Source organism: Bos indicus, chromosome 19, assembly GCF_029378745.1.
Source record: "Bos indicus isolate NIAB-ARS_2022 breed Sahiwal x Tharparkar chromosome 19, NIAB-ARS_B.indTharparkar_mat_pri_1.0, whole genome shotgun sequence".
Classification (NCBI taxonomy): domain Eukaryota; kingdom Metazoa; phylum Chordata; class Mammalia; order Artiodactyla; family Bovidae; genus Bos; species Bos indicus.
This window is the reverse complement of record NC_091778.1, coordinates 40,676,736-40,697,991: the sequence shown is the minus strand read 5'-3', so window position 1 is coordinate 40,697,991 and position 21,256 is coordinate 40,676,736. Positions and strand designations below refer to the sequence as shown.

The following is a 21,256-nucleotide window of genomic DNA, read 5'->3' as shown; positions in this document are numbered from 1 at the left end:
CCACTTGGTTACATTCCCCAAGAGTTCTTTGCTAAAACCCCGCCCTGTCCCACCCTACAGTCCGGGCCAAGCTTGTTCTGGAAGCCCTCTCAGACCCCCAGACAGGGTAAATCATTCTGATTGAAAGGTTCTGGACCTTTTGCTTATTCCTCAGTGGCCCCTAAAGCCCCAGCTCTCTCTCCCTGGTGCAGGAACCCCGTCCTCCCCTACTGCAGTGGCAAGCAGGGCTCCCTCTGAGAAGGGGCTCAGGAAAATCAGACCAAGGAGACATGGGCACGACAGGCCCCTGGGGCAAGGCTCCCTTAGCAGCCTGCCCTAGGACAGGTAGAAGAGGGCTGGGGACATGGCTAGAGGATAGACTGTGTAACTTCACTCTCCCTGGTCACTTCCTGACCAGGGATCAAACACGTGTCCCCTGCGGTGGAAGGGCTGAGTCTTAACCACTGGCAGCCATCCCAAGGACCTTCCTTTCGGGGTGGGTATGAAAGGCTGGGAGGGAGAGGGGACCAGCTTCCTGGAGGAGGTGGGCTTTAGGGGCCTCCCACAAAATTCCTGATGCAGAAAGAATCTGAAACCCACACCCCTCCAACCCACTTTAGGTAGGGGGTGGGAGGACACACTCTTGCCCACTTCGCTGATCAGGTCAGGAAACATGAAGTAACTGGGGGTGGGGGCAGGGAGACTAGACAAGTGCTTGGATTTCAGCACCTTGCTGAGCAACCACAGAAGGAAGGAGCTCTTGCCAAATCCAGGGGTGGCCCCGCCCCCCCCAGGCCAGGCCCCAGCTCTAGCCCCACTCCCTCACCTGACTCTGCAGCTCACTCTGTTGCTTGAGGCGGAGGTTTTCCGGGGTGTCAGCCACCATGGTGAAGGACTGCTTGGGGTAGTGTCTGCAGGACAGAAAACAACACAATAGGGTTCATCCTGGGCAGGAGGCTGGGAACTTCTGGGCTTTTCACCCCCTTATCCTTGGGAGGCCCCTGCCCCAGCATCAGGACCACAGTGCCCACCACCCATGGCTGCAGGGAGGCAAGTGTTTCTCAGCCTGGGCTGAACTGGGAAGATAGATCAGGTCTGAATGATGGTCACCAAGAACCCCACAGGAGGCCATGGAGTTTCAGATCACCCAAATAATCCATGTCTACTGTGCAGGGAGGTCAAGGGGGCCAGGCACTCAGGAGGGGAGAAGATGCTCACGGGCTCAGGACAAGGCTTTCGGCTGAGACCAGAAATGGAGACCAATGAAGCAGACGAAAGGTGGGATGGAGAAGGAGACAGAAGGGGAAAGCGACATGCATATGCAGGGGGCTTCTGGAAAGGCAGTGAGAGAGAAAAAAGGCATCAGTGTTTCAAAGGGCAAATGAGGTCCAACTTAACCAGAGAGCAGCTGAGAGATCTGCTTGAGGCCAGAGAAGAAGTCACCATGTGACAGATAACAACACTGTAACAACAGTTGATGTTCCCTGTGCTAAGGGTGTCCATGCCCTAGTTCACCAAATTCTTAAAACCACCCTATTGTCTCCCTTTTGACAGATGGGAGACAGCAGCTTGGAAAGGATACAGCGTGGCCAAGGCACAGGGCTAGTAAGTGGAGGCATCCAGATTTGTTCCCAAACCATGTCTCAGGACCCAGCACCCTGAACCCAACCCTCCAATCTCCAGACACAGGCCAGACCAGGGTCTTCTCCCCCAGGAGGAGGCCTGGCTTGGAGGTGGCAGTAGCCAGGGCAGCCCTCAGAGCCAAGCCTGCCAGGACCTCCAGGGCCATCCAGTTCAACCCCCTCATTTCCTCAAGAAGAAGATCGTATGCTGGCACCGGGCACTTAGCTGACTTCATGATTATTTATCACATCAGTTGACTGTCTTTTCTCCACTAGTTCTCTGAGGTGAGAGGGTTCTCAGTGTTTCTTCTTCACGGACTTATCCAAAACTCCCCAAACAGAATCTGGTGTTCAGTAAATATCTGTTGAATAAACGAATGTCCTACACTAGCTGTTGAAGCTGGGCCAGGATTAGAACTCAGGTCTCCTCCATCCCCAACCCCCACCCCAGGTCTCCTAGAAAACTAGCTAGAGAGGCAGCCCCGAGTCACTGTGGTCTGTGTGGAGGTGTTGGTATGCGAAAGGGCTGGGGGTCCACAGAGGCCCCCATGATTTCAGGGAGTGGTGGGTGGCTTCTCCAAGCAGGAGCCAAGGGCGGGCCATTCTCAGCCCTGGCTGACCACACCTCACCTCAACTGTGACCACTGGCTGGTGCCCGACTCACAGGCTGACCCCAGGTAAGCAATGGATCGCCCACTTCCAGCCACCCAGGTCGGCTGGCGTGCTGTGAACTGGTCACCAGCTGCCCTCCTACCTCTGTGTGTTTCAACAAGCCTGGCATGTTCTCCAGCCGCCCGCCTCAATCCTGAGCCAAAGCTATCAGTAATCACACAACTTCCCCGTGTCAAGGGCAGATTCAGGTGCTAGAGAACTCAACTAAAAGGGAGAGGAGCAGTGGCTAGAAGGAGCCCAGCCCTGCCACTGTCTTGCAGGGTGACTCTGGCCAATCTTTTTTCCCCTGTGAGCTAGTTTCACCATCTTGGACCTAGAATCACAGCAAGGTGATTTCACCTGTGCCCCATTTTACCAGGCAGATCCAGGTATAAAATGCCCCAACTCCTAGCCTCCACTGCCCACCTGAGTCCAGCCCAGCCCGTGGCTCCCTGAGCAGAGGGAAGAGCAAGAAAAGAGACTAAAAAAAGCAAATACAGGTGCCTGCAGCTGGCAGCAGAAGTCTTCCGTGGATGAAGGTGGGGCTAAAGCTGTAGACCCAGTCCCGGGTTTGGCCCAGCTCCACGAAGCGAGGGCCACCCACAGTGGAGAAGCTCCATTCAAAATTCCTGAGTTCCAGGGGAAGGGAGGATCTGTTCCCGGAGCGCAGAAGGAGACCAGCAGGAGGGATCTAAGTAAGATCTCTAGCAGGACCGGCAAGAGATCTGAGGTTGCCTGAGGGAGGCTTTGGAGAGGACCCTCCCACCAAGTCAGAGCCATTATGATAGCATCAAGGGCTGGTGGTGTCGTGAGGAGAGTGTCTATAAGTGGAGGCTCATGAGCATAGGAGGAAGGTCAGGTCCAGAAGCAGGGGGCTGGAGAAGACCTTCAGGGTGGCTCTGGCCCAGAACTTAAAGGGTCAGTTCAGAGAAGATGGTATAATTAGCATTTGATGGGAAAGGGTGTCTGGCAGGCTCAGAAAACACATATGCATAGGAGCCAGTCTGCCAACCCGCGGTTTCCCATTTGCCTGAAGGTACAGGGTTAAAATGGGAGTGCCGGGTCCAGCGGTCCAAGGTCAGCCAGACACATACACCTGACGTGCCTCCACTCTGCAATTCTGTGGCTCCTGCATGCTCTGTTATTCCTCACACACGGTGAACATATAGACAGGCCTCTGCAATGCTCATCTCCTAGACACCAAGGCCAGCAGGTCCACGTTCACACATCTACAATCCACCAGAAGGGTCTCAGGAGACCCCTCACCATGTAGCGGGTGCCTGCACAGATGGGGCTGGCAGGTATTTCATTCTCTCTTGGGAGCCATCATGACCCCAAGATCTCAATGCCCCCACCCAGGGCCAGAACACTAATCCCATCAGAAGGGAAGGGGGGACCAGCCTGGATGTCATCAACTCAGCTCAGTCTGGAAGGAGGAGGGGGATTTTAAACATCAGATTAAGATAGATTAAAGGGGGGCTCTGGAGCCACCGATCTCTTACCCCTGCCTCCTAAACCCCGACCCCAGGTCAGAAAAAGGGAGGCAGACCTAAGTATGGACTATATTCCTCTTGCTGGGTCAACCCTGTCCCCTCCTCACAGCCCCCAACCCTGGCGAGACAACTCTGCCTTTCCCGTCCCCTGCTCACTGCGCTTCGGGTTCCCATGGCAACCTCATCCTCAGCTCCAGGCAGCAGAGCGGTTGAGAGCAGGCAGACAGAGCGGGTCTGTGGGGGTGGGGGAAGAGACACAGACAGCCAGGGTATCCTCAACTGCAGAGGAACCCGTGAGGGCAAAACCAGGAGGCTGTGTCTGCGGGATACTTGTAGACAGTTCAGATGAGGAAGACGTGAGCCTTGGGTTTGCTTTCAGGGCAGGACACAAGAAGGCCAGGGCTGTGCCCCTCCCCCACCAGCACAACTGTCTTCCAAGAGGGCTACAACTGATGTGACTTCCTCCCAGAAACAATTAATTGCTGGGGATTCTACCTTTCCCTCCCTCTCCATCTTCAGATTGAAGCTCCCCCACCCTTCATTACTACCCTCAGATCCCAGTCAAGATGAATGGATATATGTGTATCCCAATGTAGGCGCTAGGGCAGACGAGAGGTCCCCCACCCCAGCTAATGACCCCACTGGTACCGCAGCCCCAACAACAGACTGGGCCCACAGTGAGGGAACGAGGGGCCAGGGTGGGGAGAACCGGGCCTCCCAACCCTGGCCTGGAGCTGAGTCCAGAGCACAGCTGTTCTTTGTCCCTTCTGTGGGCCAGCCTGCACCCGGCCCCTTGTTAATCATTCCCAGTGGCAGGCCCTCTGCTGATGCCCCTCCCCACCCTTGATGGCAGTATCAGCTGCTCTGGGAAAAAGAGGCATGGAGAGAGCCCACTAAGACAGGAAGCCTGGGGGTGGAGGGTGCAGGGAAAGGGATCTAGCATTCATGAGGGCAAGAACAGAGTTGAGCAAGATAACCAGGCACCTGGCAGCAGCCCTGGCCTCTGGGAGAAGTTAGAGTCACATAATTGGGGGCAGGAGGAGAAGGGGACGACAGAGGATGAGATGGCTGGATGGCATCACCGACTTGATGGACATGAGTTTGAGTGAACTCCGGGAGTTGGTGATGGACAGGGAGGCCTGGCGTTGCGATTCATGGGGTCGCAGAGAGTCAGACAGGACTGAGGGACAGAACTGAACTGAACTGAAAGTTACTTCAGGATACATTGTATCCTGTGCACATTCTCTCCTGAAACCTGCCACAAGGCTTTGGGCTAGAAAAGGCAGGCATTATCACTGTGCCCATTTGACAGATAAAGAAACTGAGACTCACTGTCAAGGACAGAGATCTGGCCCAATGCACTCTCCCCAGTTCCACACACGTCCGGGCAGCTAAGGGTAGACTGACTTCCCTCCCCCAGGTGAACACCAGCCTACTCCTAGTTCTGGGGAAAGAAATGCTTGGTTGGGTGGGTGGAGAACTTCCTCTTTTAAAGCCAACCAGTTTCCAAGCGTGGCTATTCTAAGAGAACCGTCTGGGGTCTCTCAGCCACCTCCTGCCTGAAGCCACCTACTCCTGACATTTCTAAAGCAGGTCCAGACAGTGACCTGGGTAGGGGTGCGGGCGGTGCAGGAGAAGTGGGGGCTCCTCCCAGAGGACCTCTGAGTCACCTTCCTGCTTGAAGGGACTGCAGGGGCTCCTGCAACGGGCTTACTGGTGACAGGGATCACTTGCAGGGCAAAGCCATGTCCCTAGTCCCACCATCAGCTGTGTTCCAGATACAGAACAAGAATAGACCAGTATCCTGGAAGCCCAGTACCCTCTTTCGACAGGCAGCCTTGCCCCTTTCAGCCTTGGATCCCTTCAAAAACCACAGCTTTTTGTTCAAGGAGGAACAAAAATACAGCAACAAAAGCAACAAGGAGCCTTTGGTTTCACCAAAAGGGGGAAAAAAAAAACAACAACCCACAGCCCTGACATCCTGCCTCTGGAAGGAGCTACTGATCCCCCTGCTGGGAACACTGCCCATGGGCGGTCAGGGAGGACTCGCCTCTAACCCTGTTTTTCACCAGTCCCCCAGGCCTAAGGGGCCAAAATGGTGGGGATAGGAAGCAACAAGGAGGCATTGTCTGACCAGAGGAAAAAAATGAGCAGCCAAAATGATGGAGGCTAGACAAGAACTGACCAGCCCTCAGGGGTCGTAGATAAAATGAAAAATCAAAATCGATGACGACAAAGAGAAATGATCATGTCAAGTCAGGAAAGGCATGGAAACACTGGGTTTCAGCTTCCTCATCTATAAAATGGGCTGTTAGGAAGCAAAGATCCCTGAGGTTTCCTGAGGCCCTGACATCTGAGTGTAAGGAGCTGGAAGGTGACAGTGAGGTGGGGACTGCCTAGAGGTTACTATGGGTGCTCCTTTGAACTCCCCCCGCCACCCACCGACCCCGCAAACATAGCGCACACACCCCTTCCTACTCCCTTCTCCTGGTCTTGTTTTTCCCAGTTAGAGGCAGAGAACTCTGGGGAGGCGGAAAAGCCCCAGGCCCCAGTCCTGGATGTGCCTGCCACTGCCCGATCCCCAGCTAACTAGACCCCAGAGATGACTTCAAGCCCCACCAGCACAGGTCCCACCTCACGCCCTGACGCCTGGGGTATGGAGCAGGACCGCAGTCTCTTGTTCCCTAGAACCAGGGACACCCCCACCCTCCTCAGCCCTCAGCCCACAGCTCAAGGCAACTGAAGGACAATCCCAGAAAGATACAACGGAGCATTCCCCCTTTCTTCCCCAGCCCCTGTCCACCCTCCACTTAACACCCTAGAAGCTGGTCCCCCAGGCCTGCAACTGCCTCAGGCCGGCAGCCTCCATTGATTCATGGGCTCCAAGGAGGAAGAACAGGAACATTCCTCCCCACCCCCGCCCAGCCCCACCCCACCCAGCCCCACCCCGACCTCCAGGCTCCTCAATTATTTGCCCGGAGATAAGACAAAGGACCAGGTTTGTAATTGTGACCAGATCTGCCCCACTTTCAGAAAAAGTAGTTTACAAAACAAATCATTGAGGGCATAAATTGAGGGCATACATATTCCTCTAACCAATGGAACAGGCTCACCCCACCTACCTAGATGCTTCAAGAAAGAATTATACAAACGCAGGCCTGCTTCCCTCTACCTTGCCATAGCAGTGCTGGTTGCCAATGGCCTGGGAAGTGTGAACACAAACGCGGCCTATTCAGTCCGATTCCCTGGCGCTTACCCCCACAGCCGGCGGCATGTGTCTGGTTATCCAGAGGCACGTGTGTGAATGCACAGCTTTGGGGGGTCCACTACCACCCAGAAGGCCGGCTGTGGGCTCTGGCCTGTGTTCTCTCCCCAGCCTCACCCCAGACAAGTCTGGTGCAAAGAGAAAATACAAGAGGCCTTTCTGCTGCTTTCAGTCACTTTCCAGAACTTCAATCTCAGTCTTCAGAACTCACCAGGGAGAAACAGACAGTGTTCTTTCTCTTGCCCACCCTCCTGCAAGATCCTGGCTCAGGGACTAACCAGAGAACGCAGAGGCCCCCTTGCACACCAACTCACATATACCCTCCCTGGGTGGGCTCAACTCCCTGGCAAAGGGCCCAGGCCAGGAGCGTTCACTTGCCCCTCTGGGTCTTGAGCAGGAAGTGCTGAAAAGCCAGGCCTGAGTGTCACACAGCAAGGCCAGGCTGGGAATTGGGGCACAGCTATATCCTAGAAACCCCGAGACTGGGGAACCTGAATGTCACTGGTGGATGGGGTCAGAGGCAGGAAGAAAACAGGAAGGGATGAGAGTGAACACTCAGCACAGTGCCCGACACAGCACAGTTGTTCAATAAAACTGGTCTAGGCTCCAGCATCCTTGAGCGGGAATTCTGAACCATGGGATAACCGAGGCCCAGACAAGTCCAGAGTGCGCCCCAAACAAGCTGGGCCTGCATCTGAGATATCCCAGAATCCCACGTCTGGCTCACTGGCACAGACCAGCCGCTCAGACTCTGGCTTAGGGAGTGTGGCTGCCTCGGGCAAGCTGCTGCCATAGCTCTCATGAAACACAGCTGGGTCACAAATTCCCCAAGTCTTTGGCCCCTCATCCCGGGTCCTTCCCAGGTAACATCCTAGCTGGGTCAAAGGTCAGCCGGGCAGGGAAGAATAAGAGCTGTAAAGGCTGGGGGAACAGAGAGGGGTCAAGCTGCTGCTCTGGCTGGAGGCCAGGAGAGGCAGGTGAATCTCACCTTGGGCAGGTGGGAAGCAGCATCTGGGAGGGGTGTGTCATCTCCCGCCTTCCCTAGAGCTCCCCGATAACCCAAGCCCTACAGGAGGTCCCCACCCCTACTGGCTGCAGCCTCTTAGAAGAAGGTGAAAAAAGTAAGCTGGGACTTTTTGGCACTACGCTGAGAACACACAGAGAAAACAAGGACAAGCCTCTGATTTCTTTCTCCAACTCCCAGAGCTCGCTGAATTCTAGGCTACCAGAGTCTTAGGAAGAGACAGGAAGACGCCTCAGTCCCTGCTGCCCACTGAGTTTTGGGCTCCGCCAGACTCCTGCCTTGAGGAGCAGAGGCTCAGAAGCTGCCCCCAAAAGGAGTCTCGTGCCCAGAAACTAGCCTGAAGTGGGCCAGCAATCAAGGGGTTAACTGCCCCAGCCTCTGGCTTTGCTGCACCCCACCCTACTCCCCAACAGAGGGAGGAAGTGGCAGAGAATCAGGGTTTGTGAGAGCCTTTAAGAATTTGAAGAATGTCCCATTTCCCTTGGGGGGAGGATGGGAGGGGTCGGCAGGGGAAAGAGGACCAGTAGAGCTAATAGAGAAGGGGCAGCGGAAGGAGGAGCCAGGACCTAGCTGTGACCCTCGCTCTAGCCCAGGCAGTCTCCCCAGCGTCCCAGTCCCTCCCAGAAGGGAGGAGGTTCATGGTGCTGCTTGGGCTTGAGATTTTATCGGTTTTCCCAGCACCTGGCACAGGTTGGCATCTAGCAGCTGGCAGGCAGTAAGTGCCTGATGCAGGCTCCAGCCAAGGAGATGAGGCTGTAGTGTGAGCAGGGAGGGGAAGACAGGAAGGGGGAGTTGTTGTTCAGTTGCTAAGTCATGTCCGCTTCCTTGTCCTTCACTATCTCCCGAAAGGGGGAGACAGCCATTCAAAGGGCTTTAAGATCCCAACTCCTTTTAGACAAATCCCAAAGTTCCCCTCCTACGTGAACTTCAGCTGTAGAAAGCCTCCAGGCTGAGAATTTAAAAAGGTAAAAAACAAAAAAAGGACTCGGACCTCCCTGGTGGTCCAGTGGCTAAGACTCTGTGCTCCCAAATCAGGGGTCTCGGGGTTCAATCCCTGGTCAGGGAACTAGATCCCACATGTTGCAACCAGATGTGCCACATGTGCCACAACTAAAGATTCTGCTTGCCACAACTAAGACCCAGCATAGCCAGATACATAAGTATAGAAATAGTTCTTTTATAAAGGGACTCAAGTCAGAGCCTAAATTTTTTTGAATGCTGACCTTGCAGCCTACTTAAGTGACTTGACCTTCCAAAGCTCCCTACAGAGCAGCAAGGTTGTGAAGTCCTACATGAGCCTGGACCTGCACGTGATCAACTCGAAGGCACTGCATTCTCTGAAACTGCATGGGATGGGACAGGATATCTCCCTGGGATGGGAGACCCCACCTCGACCCACCTCCCCACAGCAGGCCAGAGCAAACTCCACTGGAAAAGACACGAAGTTCTCTGCCTCCCTCAGCAGGCAGGGAAGAGCTCTGCCTAGGGTCAGGCCACGCCCTTCATGCTGCTCCCCAGTCTCAAGAAATGACAGTCAGGGGGGCCCCCGGGCCAGGGCCTAGATTCTCTGGTAGGGACAGGGCAGGGGAGAGGTGACAAGTCAGCTGCCTCCATGGACAGAAATGTGGAAGGCGATGCGGAGAACACGGCCAGAAACAGGACTTTTTCTTAAAAGACCACGTGGATCCCTCTCTTGCAGCAGGGTGCGGTGGAGAGAATAAGCTTGCTTATACGGGGACTGAACCAGCGTCTCGCTAGTCATTCATCTTGGGAAAGCCCCTTCCCTTCCTCAAACCTCAGTTTCCTGCTCTGTAAACTGGGCATATTAACAGTCCTGACTATCATCCAGCCGTGGTGAGGAGGACTCAACATGGTTAAAACGTGCGGAGCAGAGTGTGGAAGTGTTGGGCCCTGGCACCTTGTGGGTGTTAGAACAGAAGGAAGCTCTGAAAGTGAAAGTGGAGTCGCTCAGTTGTGTCCGACTCTCTGCAACCCCATGGACTGCAGCCTGTCAGGCTCCTCCATCCATGGGATTTTCCAGGCAAGACTACTGGAGTGGGCCGCCATTTCCTTCTCCAGGGGATCTTCCTGACCCAGGGATAGAACCCAGGTGTCCTGCATTGCAGACAGGCGCTTTACCATCTGAGCCACCAGGGAAGCCCTAAATGCCCGCCCAACAGCCCCTGCCCAAGGCGGACTCACGCGTTGCAGTAGGGCTTCTTCTCGTAGCCCTTGTAGTTCTTCATGTTGAGGGTCATCTTGCAGGTCTCGCAGTGGAAGCATGCTTTATGCCAGAACTGGGGGCAGAGGCAGAGGGAGGACACTGTCAGATAAGCAGGATTTAGGAAGGGGGCTCGGGCCCCAGGAAGGAGCACTCCATCCCTGGGACTAGAACAGACACCCCGCTGCAGAAGTGAGCCAAGGACATCTCAGGTCACAGGCTCCAACAGCTGATGACACCTTCCCCTGTCCCACAGGTGCTGTCAGCAGGAGAAGAAGGGCAGACCCCAGAGTGAGTGGGGAAACCCCCCCCCACCGCCCACACCCCTGAAGATTGGCTCCACCTCCCCCAGACCACCCCGGCAGCCTGCCTGCCTGAGCAGGAGAAGCCTCATTGCTTATGCAAAGCCGCACCAGGCGTTGCTAAGAAGCGGCTGCTGCTGAACATTGAGGGGCAGCGCCTCAGCCTAGACAAGGCCAAGGGGGACAGGAGGGCCCAGCCTCCATGTACCCAGGCCTTCCCACACCACAGCAGACACGCTTGGGCCTGGGTAAGGCCCAGCTCCAATGTCTCCTCGTCCTGAGGGACCCATGCCCAGAGTGTGGGTGAGTGTCCCCAGGCTCTAGCCAGCACACCCACACCACTTCCCTCCCCCAACCGTCTCCCACCCCCCAGCTGGTCTCCCTTGGAGGCAATAGAGCTTTGCTTGGAGGTGGATCCCCCACCTGCACAGTGGGCATCACAGCCCCACCCTGGCTAGCTGGGTGACCTCGGTCAGGACCCACACCTCTGAGCCACTTCTGTGTCTGCAGAATGGAAACCTTAATACCCATCTCTCTTGGGACTGTTGAGGTTTAAATGAAAAATCACCTATAAAACCCTCAGCACAGCACCTGGCACCTCTAAGTACTCAGATGTCAGGTGCTGGGTGCGGCAGGGGTGACCCTCAGCTGAGGGGGCTGGGCAGAAGGTGTGTGAGTGCTGGGGTGCAGGCGGGACTCTACTGTGCCCAACCACAGCTAGAAGACCTGTGAGTGAGACTGAGTGACCAGGAACCCCCCAGCAAAGGCCAGGGACCCAGAACAGAGCGAGGATCAATCCAGGGCCGCCAAGGGACGGGAACAGAGTCAAAGACCATGAGGGCAGGGGAACTGATGTAACAGAGGTGACCCCATCCCGAGAAACGCTGAAGCTCGAGAAAACCCAGGCAGATGAGAGACTTGCCCCTGGCACCTGGCAGCCCAGGACGAGGCCCGGGGGTTAGCACCTACCCGGAGCCCAGCTTCCAGGGCCCCAGAATCCGGGCTGTCGGGGTGACCCAGCTGGCCTTTCTGTGCCCCCTTTCCCAGCAGCCAAGGGACATCCTCCTGATTCCTCAGAGAAAGAGGCCAGAAGCCAGGGAAGGGCACAGGGAGACTTTCGAGGTACCCAGCAAATGCCTGGTTTTTGGCCACCTATCAAGAAATTCCCCTGAGGCAGTGCTTTTCAAATGTATTTCCCAGCCAAGAGGTGCTTCTGGGCCACTTGGGAGAAAGGGACAGAAAAAAGGGTTAAGAGCTTGGGATACCACCTCCCTCACCCTGGCCTGGGTTGAGCAGAGCCCACAGGGTAATTGTGTGTTGGGGGGTGGGGGGGTAATCACCTTCTAATAGGGTACTTTTCCTATCAAGGAGACCCAAAGGCCTCTTCAGGAGTGGAATAGTGACCAAAGGAACAGGAGAACCGCTCTTTGGGAAGAAGGCCAGGGGAAGTCTGGAAGCAAAGAGGAGGCCGGTGAAGCTGGGCTCCCAACCCAACCTGGGCCAATCCCACAGCCCAGCCCGACGCCTCTCAATGCGAAACCCCAGTGCAGACAGCCCACTGGAATCCTAGAACAGAGTGGTCCCTGCCCCCCACCAGCCCCCAAAGTGAAAGCCCCTCTCCCTCCCGCAATGCCTGGGAGGCGCTGGCAGACTGCCCCAGCTCTGTCACCACCCAGTCTGCTGGCCTCTGCCTGCTTAGCCGCACATGCCCCTGCCTGGGCCCCCGCCTCCCCCCACCCCCGCAGGGGCCTGCCAGGAAAAACATTCTCTGGAATCCAGACCATGACCCACTTTCACACACACATAGGCAGGAATCCGCACTGTCCTGGGCCTGGGGACCTCCAGAGGTGCCCCCCGATTGACCTGGGGGAGACAAAGGGAGGGACACAGACACGTCCACCCTAGCTCACAGTCAGGTACCCACCCTGGAGCCAACCCCCTTGGGGCTGAGTATACTGACCAGGCTGGGGTACAAGGCCAGCAGCCAATCCAGGGGTTCTACAAGACACCCCCTGCCGCCAGCTACCACTGGAAGGAATGGGAGCCCCATACAAGGGAACAGTGCCCATTTCTATCTATAGCTCTTCCCCACCTCACCTCCAGACACCCCTTGCTCTCAGCTAGACACGTTAGAGGCTAGGGAGTGGTTATCTGTTCTCTTACAGGAGGACCAGGAACAAAATAATGAAAAGGAGGGGACTGAATGTCTTCAGGGTAACTACAGAACTCCGTCCGTGCACCTGTAAAGTGGAACTAAAACCCTGGTCCCAGGGAAGTGCTGGGAGGAGGTGACACAGCCTCACTTCCCTCCCCTCTCTGGAGGAGGGCACCAAGAAAGGTTCAAGAAAATCAGCAGCTTCCACCACTGTGTCCTTTTGGAGACAGGAGAGTGAGGGGAATGAGGGGCAGAAAATGGCAAGTCATTCAATAGCCCCCGTGGGCCAGGCAGACCCAAGGAGACCCCAAATGAAAAGACACCCATCCCTGTCTCAGTCAGGTCTGGTAACGGACACAGTCAGAGAAACATGTCAGTAACACCCCACAGTGACCCTCTGTCTGCCTCTTTTCCCTGCCCCAGGAGCCCTGCCGCAGAGCAGGAGTCCCCTCTTCCTTACAGGCCACAGGTAAGGTTTCAGAGCAGCATTCCTGGGACTTAAGGAGCAGTTACCTCTAAACATGCAACTTGAATCCTCCCCACTGTCCTGGAAGTCCACGGCTTCCCTGTTCACCAAAACCTAGTTCTCTGGGTACCCGTTAGGAGCCTCTTGGCCCATGTCCCAGGCTCCAGCATCAGCCTCCACTGTCCCTGGCCTGGAGCTCCAAAGCTGCAACCCACTCCACAGAAAGGCAAACTGAGGCTGCTGGGGGCAGAAGCAAGATCCCCTGCACTTGGGTGAGGTTGGGGTCAGCCCTCTCTCTCTAGAGTCACCGGAGACGTGGGGGGAGAAGCTGCTCACAGCTCTGGGGGTGGGGGGTGTGGTGAACTTCAGGTCGCTGTGCCTGCTGCCTGGGATCTTGCCCACTCCACCCTCTCCACCCGCGTGCCCTATGACTCAGGGCTAGAGTATGAGACCTCTCCCTCCCTTCCCGTCACCTAGAGTTACAGTTTCTCACTCCTCCAGGGGCAACGGTAGCCCCACCCTGGCCTGCCCTGGCCCGGTCACCAGCCTAGCTCAGCTGGCCACCTGGAGGCTGGCTTAAAGGCAGAGACCATGGCTGCACCTCCCCAGATTCCCAGGGAGTATTATTCCTGGTTCAAGAGCTCAGGCCTCGAGCATTCCACAGGCCAGGGTCAGGAAGGGGAGGGCCCACTACAAACATTAGGGAGATAGTATAAATTAAAGTACTTTTTTGCAAACACAACAGGCAGAAGAGCTGAGCACCAAGAACTTTAGAGCTGAATTCCAACTCGGGCTGTGGGGAGTGAACCGCATGACCTGTCTGGGCCTCTGCTTACGGGCGCCATAATTTACAGGAGCCATGGCATCTGCTCTGTGAGGCTCGCGGGAAGACTGAGCCTGGCACATTCCAAGGAGTCTATGCAGGGACGGTCATGGGATGACTGTGGGGTGCTCTTAGCTAGGAAACGAGGCACCAAGGCTACAGGCCTTTTCCCCTCTTCTGTGTCCAGTCCGGTTTCCTTCTACCTTGCTGCCACCTGGGGGGTGAGGGGGAGAGTACTTAAGACAACCAGAGGCAGAGAGCCCTCCCAATGGGGGAGTCCAGGGGACTCGGCCCACCAATCCTCTACCCTCCTCAATGCCTCCATCTGTATTCAGGAGCTAGGCAAAAGCAAGCCAGGCCAGGGGGACACAGAGAGTCCCCATGTTAATGCCTCCCAGTGTGATCTAGGACCAAACTCCAAGTCTGTCAAAAGGTAGAGGACACTGTGAGACACAGCCTCTCTCCCTCCGCAGAAGCCCTGCAGCAGCCGAGAGGGCCCCGCACCAAGTAGGTGCTTAATATTCATTGAATGAATGAGCAAGCGACATCACCCTGTTTCTTCCCCAACTCTAATCCCATAAGTTGGGGAAACAAATCTCGACCTCAAACACCGTGGCCAGCCATACACATTTATTCAGCACGAGGACACGCTGGGTAATGCAGGTTGATGGTAGGGTGGCCATCAGAGGTGATGTGGCCTTTACTCACCTAAGCCTTTGGGAGATAGGCTCAGGGAGGAGGAAAGGCTAACACCAAGGACGTAGCTTGTGCTCTGGGTCATGTCGGGTCCTAGGGAAATTGCAGTGAAACAGGTGAGTCTAATTTGACTCTCTCCTGTTGTAAATGGGTTGTCTTGGGAAGGTGGTTAGCAACTGTGTCTATGGGACTGAACGTCCCTCCTCAGGCGTCAAGGTCCCCATTCCAAGTGCCTGCCCTTACTGCCTGGAGGGCGTTGGGAGGAACCAGTCTAATACCTGGATATTCCAGGCCTCCTGCTCAGTGCAGGGGTGACATCTCCCCAGGGAAACCTCCAGTAGGGAGAGATCTAAGAAGAGGAACCGCCATGTCTCACTTCCCAGGGCACCCTCCACCTGAATGTCCTCTTCTAGAAAGGGGAAGAAAACAGCTGGGGAGGATGCCTTAAAGGGGCTGCACCCTCCCTCAGACACCAAAGGTTTTTACAGGGAAAGCCAGGTATGGGGCTGGACAGAGTTCCCCAGAAAAGGAGAGGGGGCACAGCCTATACCACATCCCCTTCCGGGCGCTGTAACAGGCACTTGAGTGCACTTCCCCACCTTTGAGGAAATGACATCATCATACCCATCTGACAGACTGTGAACACTGAGGCCTAGAGCCATTCACAGAGCTGGTGGTGAGCAGACCTGGAACTAGGACCAAGTGTTCCAACGCCCAGGCTAGCAGTCATTCCAGCAGATACTGCTTCTGCCTTATGTGGGTGGAAAGTGGCCATTGCCTCTTCCCAATTCATGACTGTGCAGAAGGGGAGCACAAGGAACTCAAGACGCAGAGGCCAAAATCCCTCCCACCAGGGAAGAGCAGAAACACCAGTGTGCAAGGCCAGAGAGCTCTCAGCTCCTGCCCCCAGGCTCAAGTCCTGCCCTCCCGCATGGTCTTTGGGAAGGTCAGCACCCACATTCATTGCACCATAACATGGCCTTTCTCTCCTCCTGCCCAGCCAGGCCCAGGAGAGAAGACCGAAACAGCAGCGGCCCCGCATGACCCCTTCCTCCAAGAGCAGTATCAAAATGATCTCAGAACCGTGGAACCCCACCCCCTCACCCTGACTCAGAGGCCAAAGGCTACTGAGGAAGCGCCAACCCTAAGGAGGGGAAAGACAAAAGAATCCAAGGGACGACCCTTTCCCCCCTCACAAAAAATACCTGACTCCAGGTGGGCCCTGCACCCTCTTCCATCCCATGCCCCCCAATCCCTGGCCAGACCAGATGGGAAGGAGGGAATCTGTGGGCAAGGGGCCAGCTTTAGGAAGTGAATGAAAGGTATGATGAAGAAGTGGACAAAATCCTAGAGGCCTCTCCTCCAGACCGAGGAGGGGATGAGAGGGAAGGTGGATTGCCTTAGCATCTTAGTGAGATTAAAAGAGGTCCGGATCCTACCCCAAACTGCAGGAAATACCCAGTTCCACTCTCCGCCCCCCTTCAAAAAGTATAATGGCAACCAGATGAACGAGTCTAGCATGATGGGGGGGGGGGGGGAGACGCCTAAGGGCCCCCAGGGGACAGTGAATTTCCAGAAGGCCACGTTCCCTTCCCCCCAACACCTCCCCCCTTTTCTTGGCTCCCCCTGAACTCAGCCAACCCCACCCTCCATTGGGGAAACCTGCTCTGAAAAGTTAGCTCTTTGTTCTACAGGGTGGACTCAGCCTCTGAACACAATTTCAGATCTCAGTGAAGCAACCCCCACCCACCCTACTCCAGCAAGCGACCCCGCCCGGGTCCCGCTGGGCGGACCAACGCTGGGAGTTGGCTTCTAATTTGAGGTGGGGGCTGGGAAGCTATGGAGGACGCCGGCTAGCCCATTAACCGCTGAACCACCAAGAGGGCTGCAGGTCGTCCAAAAAACGGGCTCTCGCAATGGGGCTCGGGTCCTTATCCGAAGGCCAGTTCCCCAGACGCAACACTTGCCCGCTGACGGCCCCCACCCTCCAGTCTCCAGGCCAGGAAGCCGGGCCAGTAGCCGCCGAAGAGAACCGCTTAGCAGGGGCCCCCAACCTCTGCCCCGCCCCCCCGCCGCCCCCTCCCCCAGCGCCCAGCGCTTCCGCCTACTTGGCGCTCGGCGAGGCGGGGAGAGGGAGCGGCCGTCTGCTCTCACTCTCCGGGCCCTAGGGGGCGGGACTGCACCCCTAACCTTCCCTCACTCCCCCCACCCCCACTCCGGAGCCCGGCTTCTCCATCCCGGGGCGCCGAGCCCACTCCTCTCCAGTAGTGGCTGCCCGCCACGCGTGGACTCCTTTCCTCGCCCCGGGTCTCCTGGTTTCCAGACTGGGGTCCGTCCCTCACACCCCATGACACCACCCACCTTCCCTCCTCCCGCGATCGCGGTAACGGGGGCGGCAGAGACCCAGCCCCGCTCTCCTCCTCCGATCTGGAGCTCGGGGATTGCAAAGACGCGTCTCCCAATCCCGAGTCTCACCTTATCCAGACAGTTCACCTTCTCCGTGGGATACACGATCTTGCAGCACCGAGCGCAGTTAGGATTCATGGCTCCGGGAAAGGCTGGGGCGAGGACGCCCGAGCTCGCGCGCGTTCTCTTTCCCCGGAACGAGCTGGCGGGAGACGGCCGCGGCCTCAACTGCACAGGCGACAGCGACGGCGGCTTGAGCTAGGGAACTGGCCTCCGCCCCCGCCCTCCTTCCCCTAATAAACACAGCGGGGAGGAGGGGCTGTACCGGGGCGGGGACGCGCCGCGGGCGCGGGCAGGGGCACGCGCGGCAAGGCGCGCTCTCCCGGCGACGTGGGACTGCGCGGGGGCGGGTTCCAGGGAGGACTGTGCGCCCAGCGGTACGCGCCTAGGTGAGCTCGCAGGCAGAAAGGGCCCTGGAATGCGCCCGGAGGCCAGGCGCGGACATGCGACCTTGCCCAGGGCCCTTCCGCCGCTGGAGGCGGGGCGGGGGCGATCTGGTGGCACATCTGGGCACCTGGGCTGCAGGGCGGGCGAACCGCTCGCAACTGTCCAGGGTGGGGTTCGAACCCACTCGAACACCCAACCAGATTCGCCAGATTTGGGGACTTCCTTTGTACCCGTCGGTACCTGGCGAGAAATCCGCGGATCAACGGGAACCCCCCTGCCCCGCCCCTAGAATGTTAGCCAAGCCCTGCAACATCCTCTCCCACAATTTGTAGGGCGGAACCCGTCCCTCCCTCCAGGACTCAGTTCCTCGCAGACCGGGTTAGTTCTTCCGTCCCCGCGCCTCTGCCGTGCAGCTTTTCTGTAGTTCCCCGAATCCAGCGAGCTTCTGCTTTGCGCTTGATCCCATTTTCTCTTGCGTTTCTTTCTCCTTACCCTTACTGTTCACCTTTGGTGTAGCAGTGTCTTAACACCCAAAAGAGCCGCATCCAAGCCAAGGCGCGGCGTGGGGGTATAGCTCAGTGGTAGAGCATTTGACTGCAGATCAAGAGGTCCCTGGTTCAAATCCGGGTGCCCCCTCGGCGATTTTCCCCCTAATTTTTGTCTAGTATAATTCTTCTTGATTCATATTTTAACCTCGGGTCCTAGGTTAGAGAAATAGAGAAAAGCTATTTAAAAATTCCTTCCTCATTCTCCAACCTTAACGGAAGGCTTTCGGTTTTCGTACTCAGCAGCAGGAGGGGGTAGGTACAGGCACAAATCACGTACAAAAACTTCAGGTCCCCACGACCCATGCCGGAGGTACTGGGATTTCTGTGGTCACCGGCGGCAGCCTCAGTCGTGTAAGGCGGTTCCAGGCGCTGGTTCAGGAGGCAAGACTCCCCCAACTTGGTGTTTCATTTTGGGTAGGGGTGGGTCTGGAGAAGAAAACCCACAGACACAGATTTTCTCCAACTTCAACTTTCTTTATTACCGGTGACAAGCGCGTGCCCTAAGCACCTCTCCTTATTGCTCATAACACCAGCACAGTGAAAGCAGTTTGAGAATGTGGAAATGGTCAATGCGGACCCAAAATCTCATTTTAATTTACAAAAATAAAGTTACCTCCTGATATAAACTGATATAAACTAATGTAGTGGTTCTCAAACTTGAGTGTGTGTCAGAATTAAATAGGGAGCTCCTTAAAACACTACCCCTCCAACTACAGTTTCTGAAACTCTTGGCCCGGAGTGGGACCCCAAGAATTTGCATTCTTAACAAATTCCCAGGGAGTGTTGATGCTGCTGGATCACACTTTGAGGACCACTGAGCAAATAATACAACGCCATTAAGTCTCATAATCTACAGATGGGGACAGATAACTGTCCACTGCGTGACTGGCCGTTATCACTGTTGGGTCCAAGGAAAAAGATCAGGAAGCAAGAGCGACCCTCTCGACTAGGTTTTGCCCAAAAAAAGGAAAAAGAAAGGATAGTGGGAGAGGCATGCTTCTTGAGTCAGGGGGAATTTGTGGTATTTTAAACTCGGAATTTGGTTGTGTCATCCCGCAGGGCCCCAGGGGAATACTACTCGAATATTTTTTCCCCCAAGGCTCCCATTACTGTCTGGAGAAGAAAGTGGCAATCCACTCCAGTGTTCGTGCCTGGGAAATCCCATAGACTGAGGAGCAGTCCTTGGGGTGGCAAACAGTGGGACACCACTGAGTGACTGAGCATGCATTACTGTGAGACAAGTCGTGAAGCTGGACATGGTGATTAAGCAGAGCTGCTGTGCCGGTCAGAAGGTGATGGCACCCCACTCCAGTACTCTCGCCTGGAAAATCCCATGGATAGAGGAGCCTGGTAGGCTGCAGTCCATGGGGTCCTGAAGAGTCGGACACAACTGAGCGACTTCACTTTCACTTTTCACTTTCATGCATCGGAGAAGGAAATGGCAACCCACTCCAGTGTTCTTGCCTGGAGAATCCCAGGGACGGTGGAGCCTGGTGGGCTGCCGTCTATGGGGTCACACAGAGTCGGACACGACTAAAGTGACTTAGCAGCAGCAGCAGCTGTGCTGGTCAAAGCTCAGAGGTGAGAAATAGCTAATTTTTCACCCTGTTCCTGGACACCAGGCCTCAAACTCCACCTGTAGGTTTATCAGGCCAAAACCCTGCCTTTGAGCTAATATAAAGAAGACGAAAGCCGTCCACTTTTCATCTTAAATCTGTGCTGTGACTTCGCCACTATTATGAACTAGGCAAAATAATATTGCCCCGCCCAGGCATTCCATTTCTTCCCCTCCAAAGAAACTATGATTAACATTAAACCAGTAAGTCTTGAAGGATCTCAAACTGGAAAGGTCTCAGCCTTCTTTCTACCTACTGAGAGTACAGGTAAATGGGCTTCTTGGCCCTGAGTCAGAGTGCTCACCGGAAAAGTGGTGGTCATTCCTGTGTGACTTTTAGGCGTCTCTCTCTACTTCTCAAGGTTAAGAGTATTTTCTGAGAATCTCCAGAAAGCTTTGGATTCAGAACACACCTTTGATTTTGTGTTAACTTGTGACTGTGAAAAATGGAAAATCAGGGAAGGGGGCACCCGGATTTGAACCGGGGACCTCTTGATCTGCAGTCAAATGCTCTACCACTGAGCTATACCCCCTCTACTGGCAGTATTCTGGCAAATGCTTTTTACATCCATTCCAGACTTTTTTTTTTTCCTGAAAATTCTTTTTCCAAAATCAGTTCCTTCTTGCTACAAGATATTGAATAGTAATAACAAGGACAACATTAAAAGACCTAGTAAAAACATGGGATTTTGAAAATATGTGAACTTTTGTCTTTTCTAAGTTCAATTCTTTATCCACGATCCCAAGTCATCTCTTCACCCTAAGAAGTCAGAGAAGAGCTTCTTGCAAAACTGAGTAAGGCATCCTTTCTCCTGGTCTCTCTAAAAAGAATGCAAGCACCAGCTGAAGAGAAATGTCCACTGAGAGACTTTCCCTGGCTGTGTTCTCTAGTGGTCCCTCTCTGTTTTTAGAAAACAACTACTTTGTGCCCCATGGTAGGTGCAGAGCATGCTTTCAATAGAGAGGTACAAAGGTTCTCATTCTCACTGACTTGAAAATCAAATGGAGACAGAATAGAAACAAGAGCACAAGTGAAAAAACGCATAAGGAAAAGGACTAAAATAAAAGACAAGATATGTGTTAGGGAGGTACGAGCGGGTATTTCAAGACGCATAGTCAGGGAAAAGTTTTCTTCACAGGTGATTTTGGAGTTAAGACGTGGATGACATGAAAGAGACAGCCATTTGCCCATCTGATGGGAGTGAGCATTCCAGTTAAAGGGATTGGCTGCTGCATTGGTCCTAGGGATGAAAGTATAATTCTAAAAGATGCATGCACCCCTATGTTCATAGCAGCACTATTCACAATAGCCAAGACATGGGAACAACCTAAATGTCCATAGACTGGATAAAGAAGATGTGGTACATATATACAATGGAATACTGCTGCTGCTGCTGCTAAGTGGCTTCAGTCGCGTCCGACTCTGTGGAACCCCATAGACGGCAGCCCACCAGGCTCCCCCGTCTCTGGGATTCTCCAGGCAAGAACACTGGAGTGGGTTGCCATTGCCTTCTCCAATGCAGGAAAGTGAAAAGTGAAAGTG

At 55.1% G+C, this 21,256-nt stretch overlaps 1 protein-coding gene and 2 non-coding genes across 3 annotated transcripts in view; 1 reads left to right on the top strand and 2 right to left on the bottom strand.

Moving 5' to 3' along the window:
• Window positions 1–17,409, bottom strand: part of LASP1 (LIM and SH3 protein 1) — a 40,684-nt gene extending 23,275 nt beyond the window's left edge. The window contains exons 1-3 of the mRNA XM_019981562.2: window positions 17,173–17,409; window positions 10,237–10,331; window positions 806–890 (exon numbers count right to left, since the gene is read on the bottom strand). Of these exons, the coding sequence (XP_019837121.1) occupies window positions 806–890; window positions 10,237–10,331; window positions 17,173–17,241 (249 nt within the window). The 5' untranslated portion in view covers window positions 17,242–17,409. The remainder of the gene's footprint in view (window positions 1–805; window positions 891–10,236; window positions 10,332–17,172) is intronic.
• A 705-nt stretch (window positions 17,410–18,114) lies between these two features.
• TRNAC-GCA (transfer RNA cysteine (anticodon GCA)) lies at window positions 18,115–18,186 on the top strand. The gene has a single exon. It is a non-coding gene; the product is annotated as a tRNA-Cys (tRNA).
• A 1,988-nt stretch (window positions 18,187–20,174) lies between these two features.
• TRNAC-GCA (transfer RNA cysteine (anticodon GCA)) lies at window positions 20,175–20,246 on the bottom strand. The gene has a single exon. It is a non-coding gene; the product is annotated as a tRNA-Cys (tRNA).
• Between the last annotated feature and the right edge of the window lie 1,010 nt (window positions 20,247–21,256).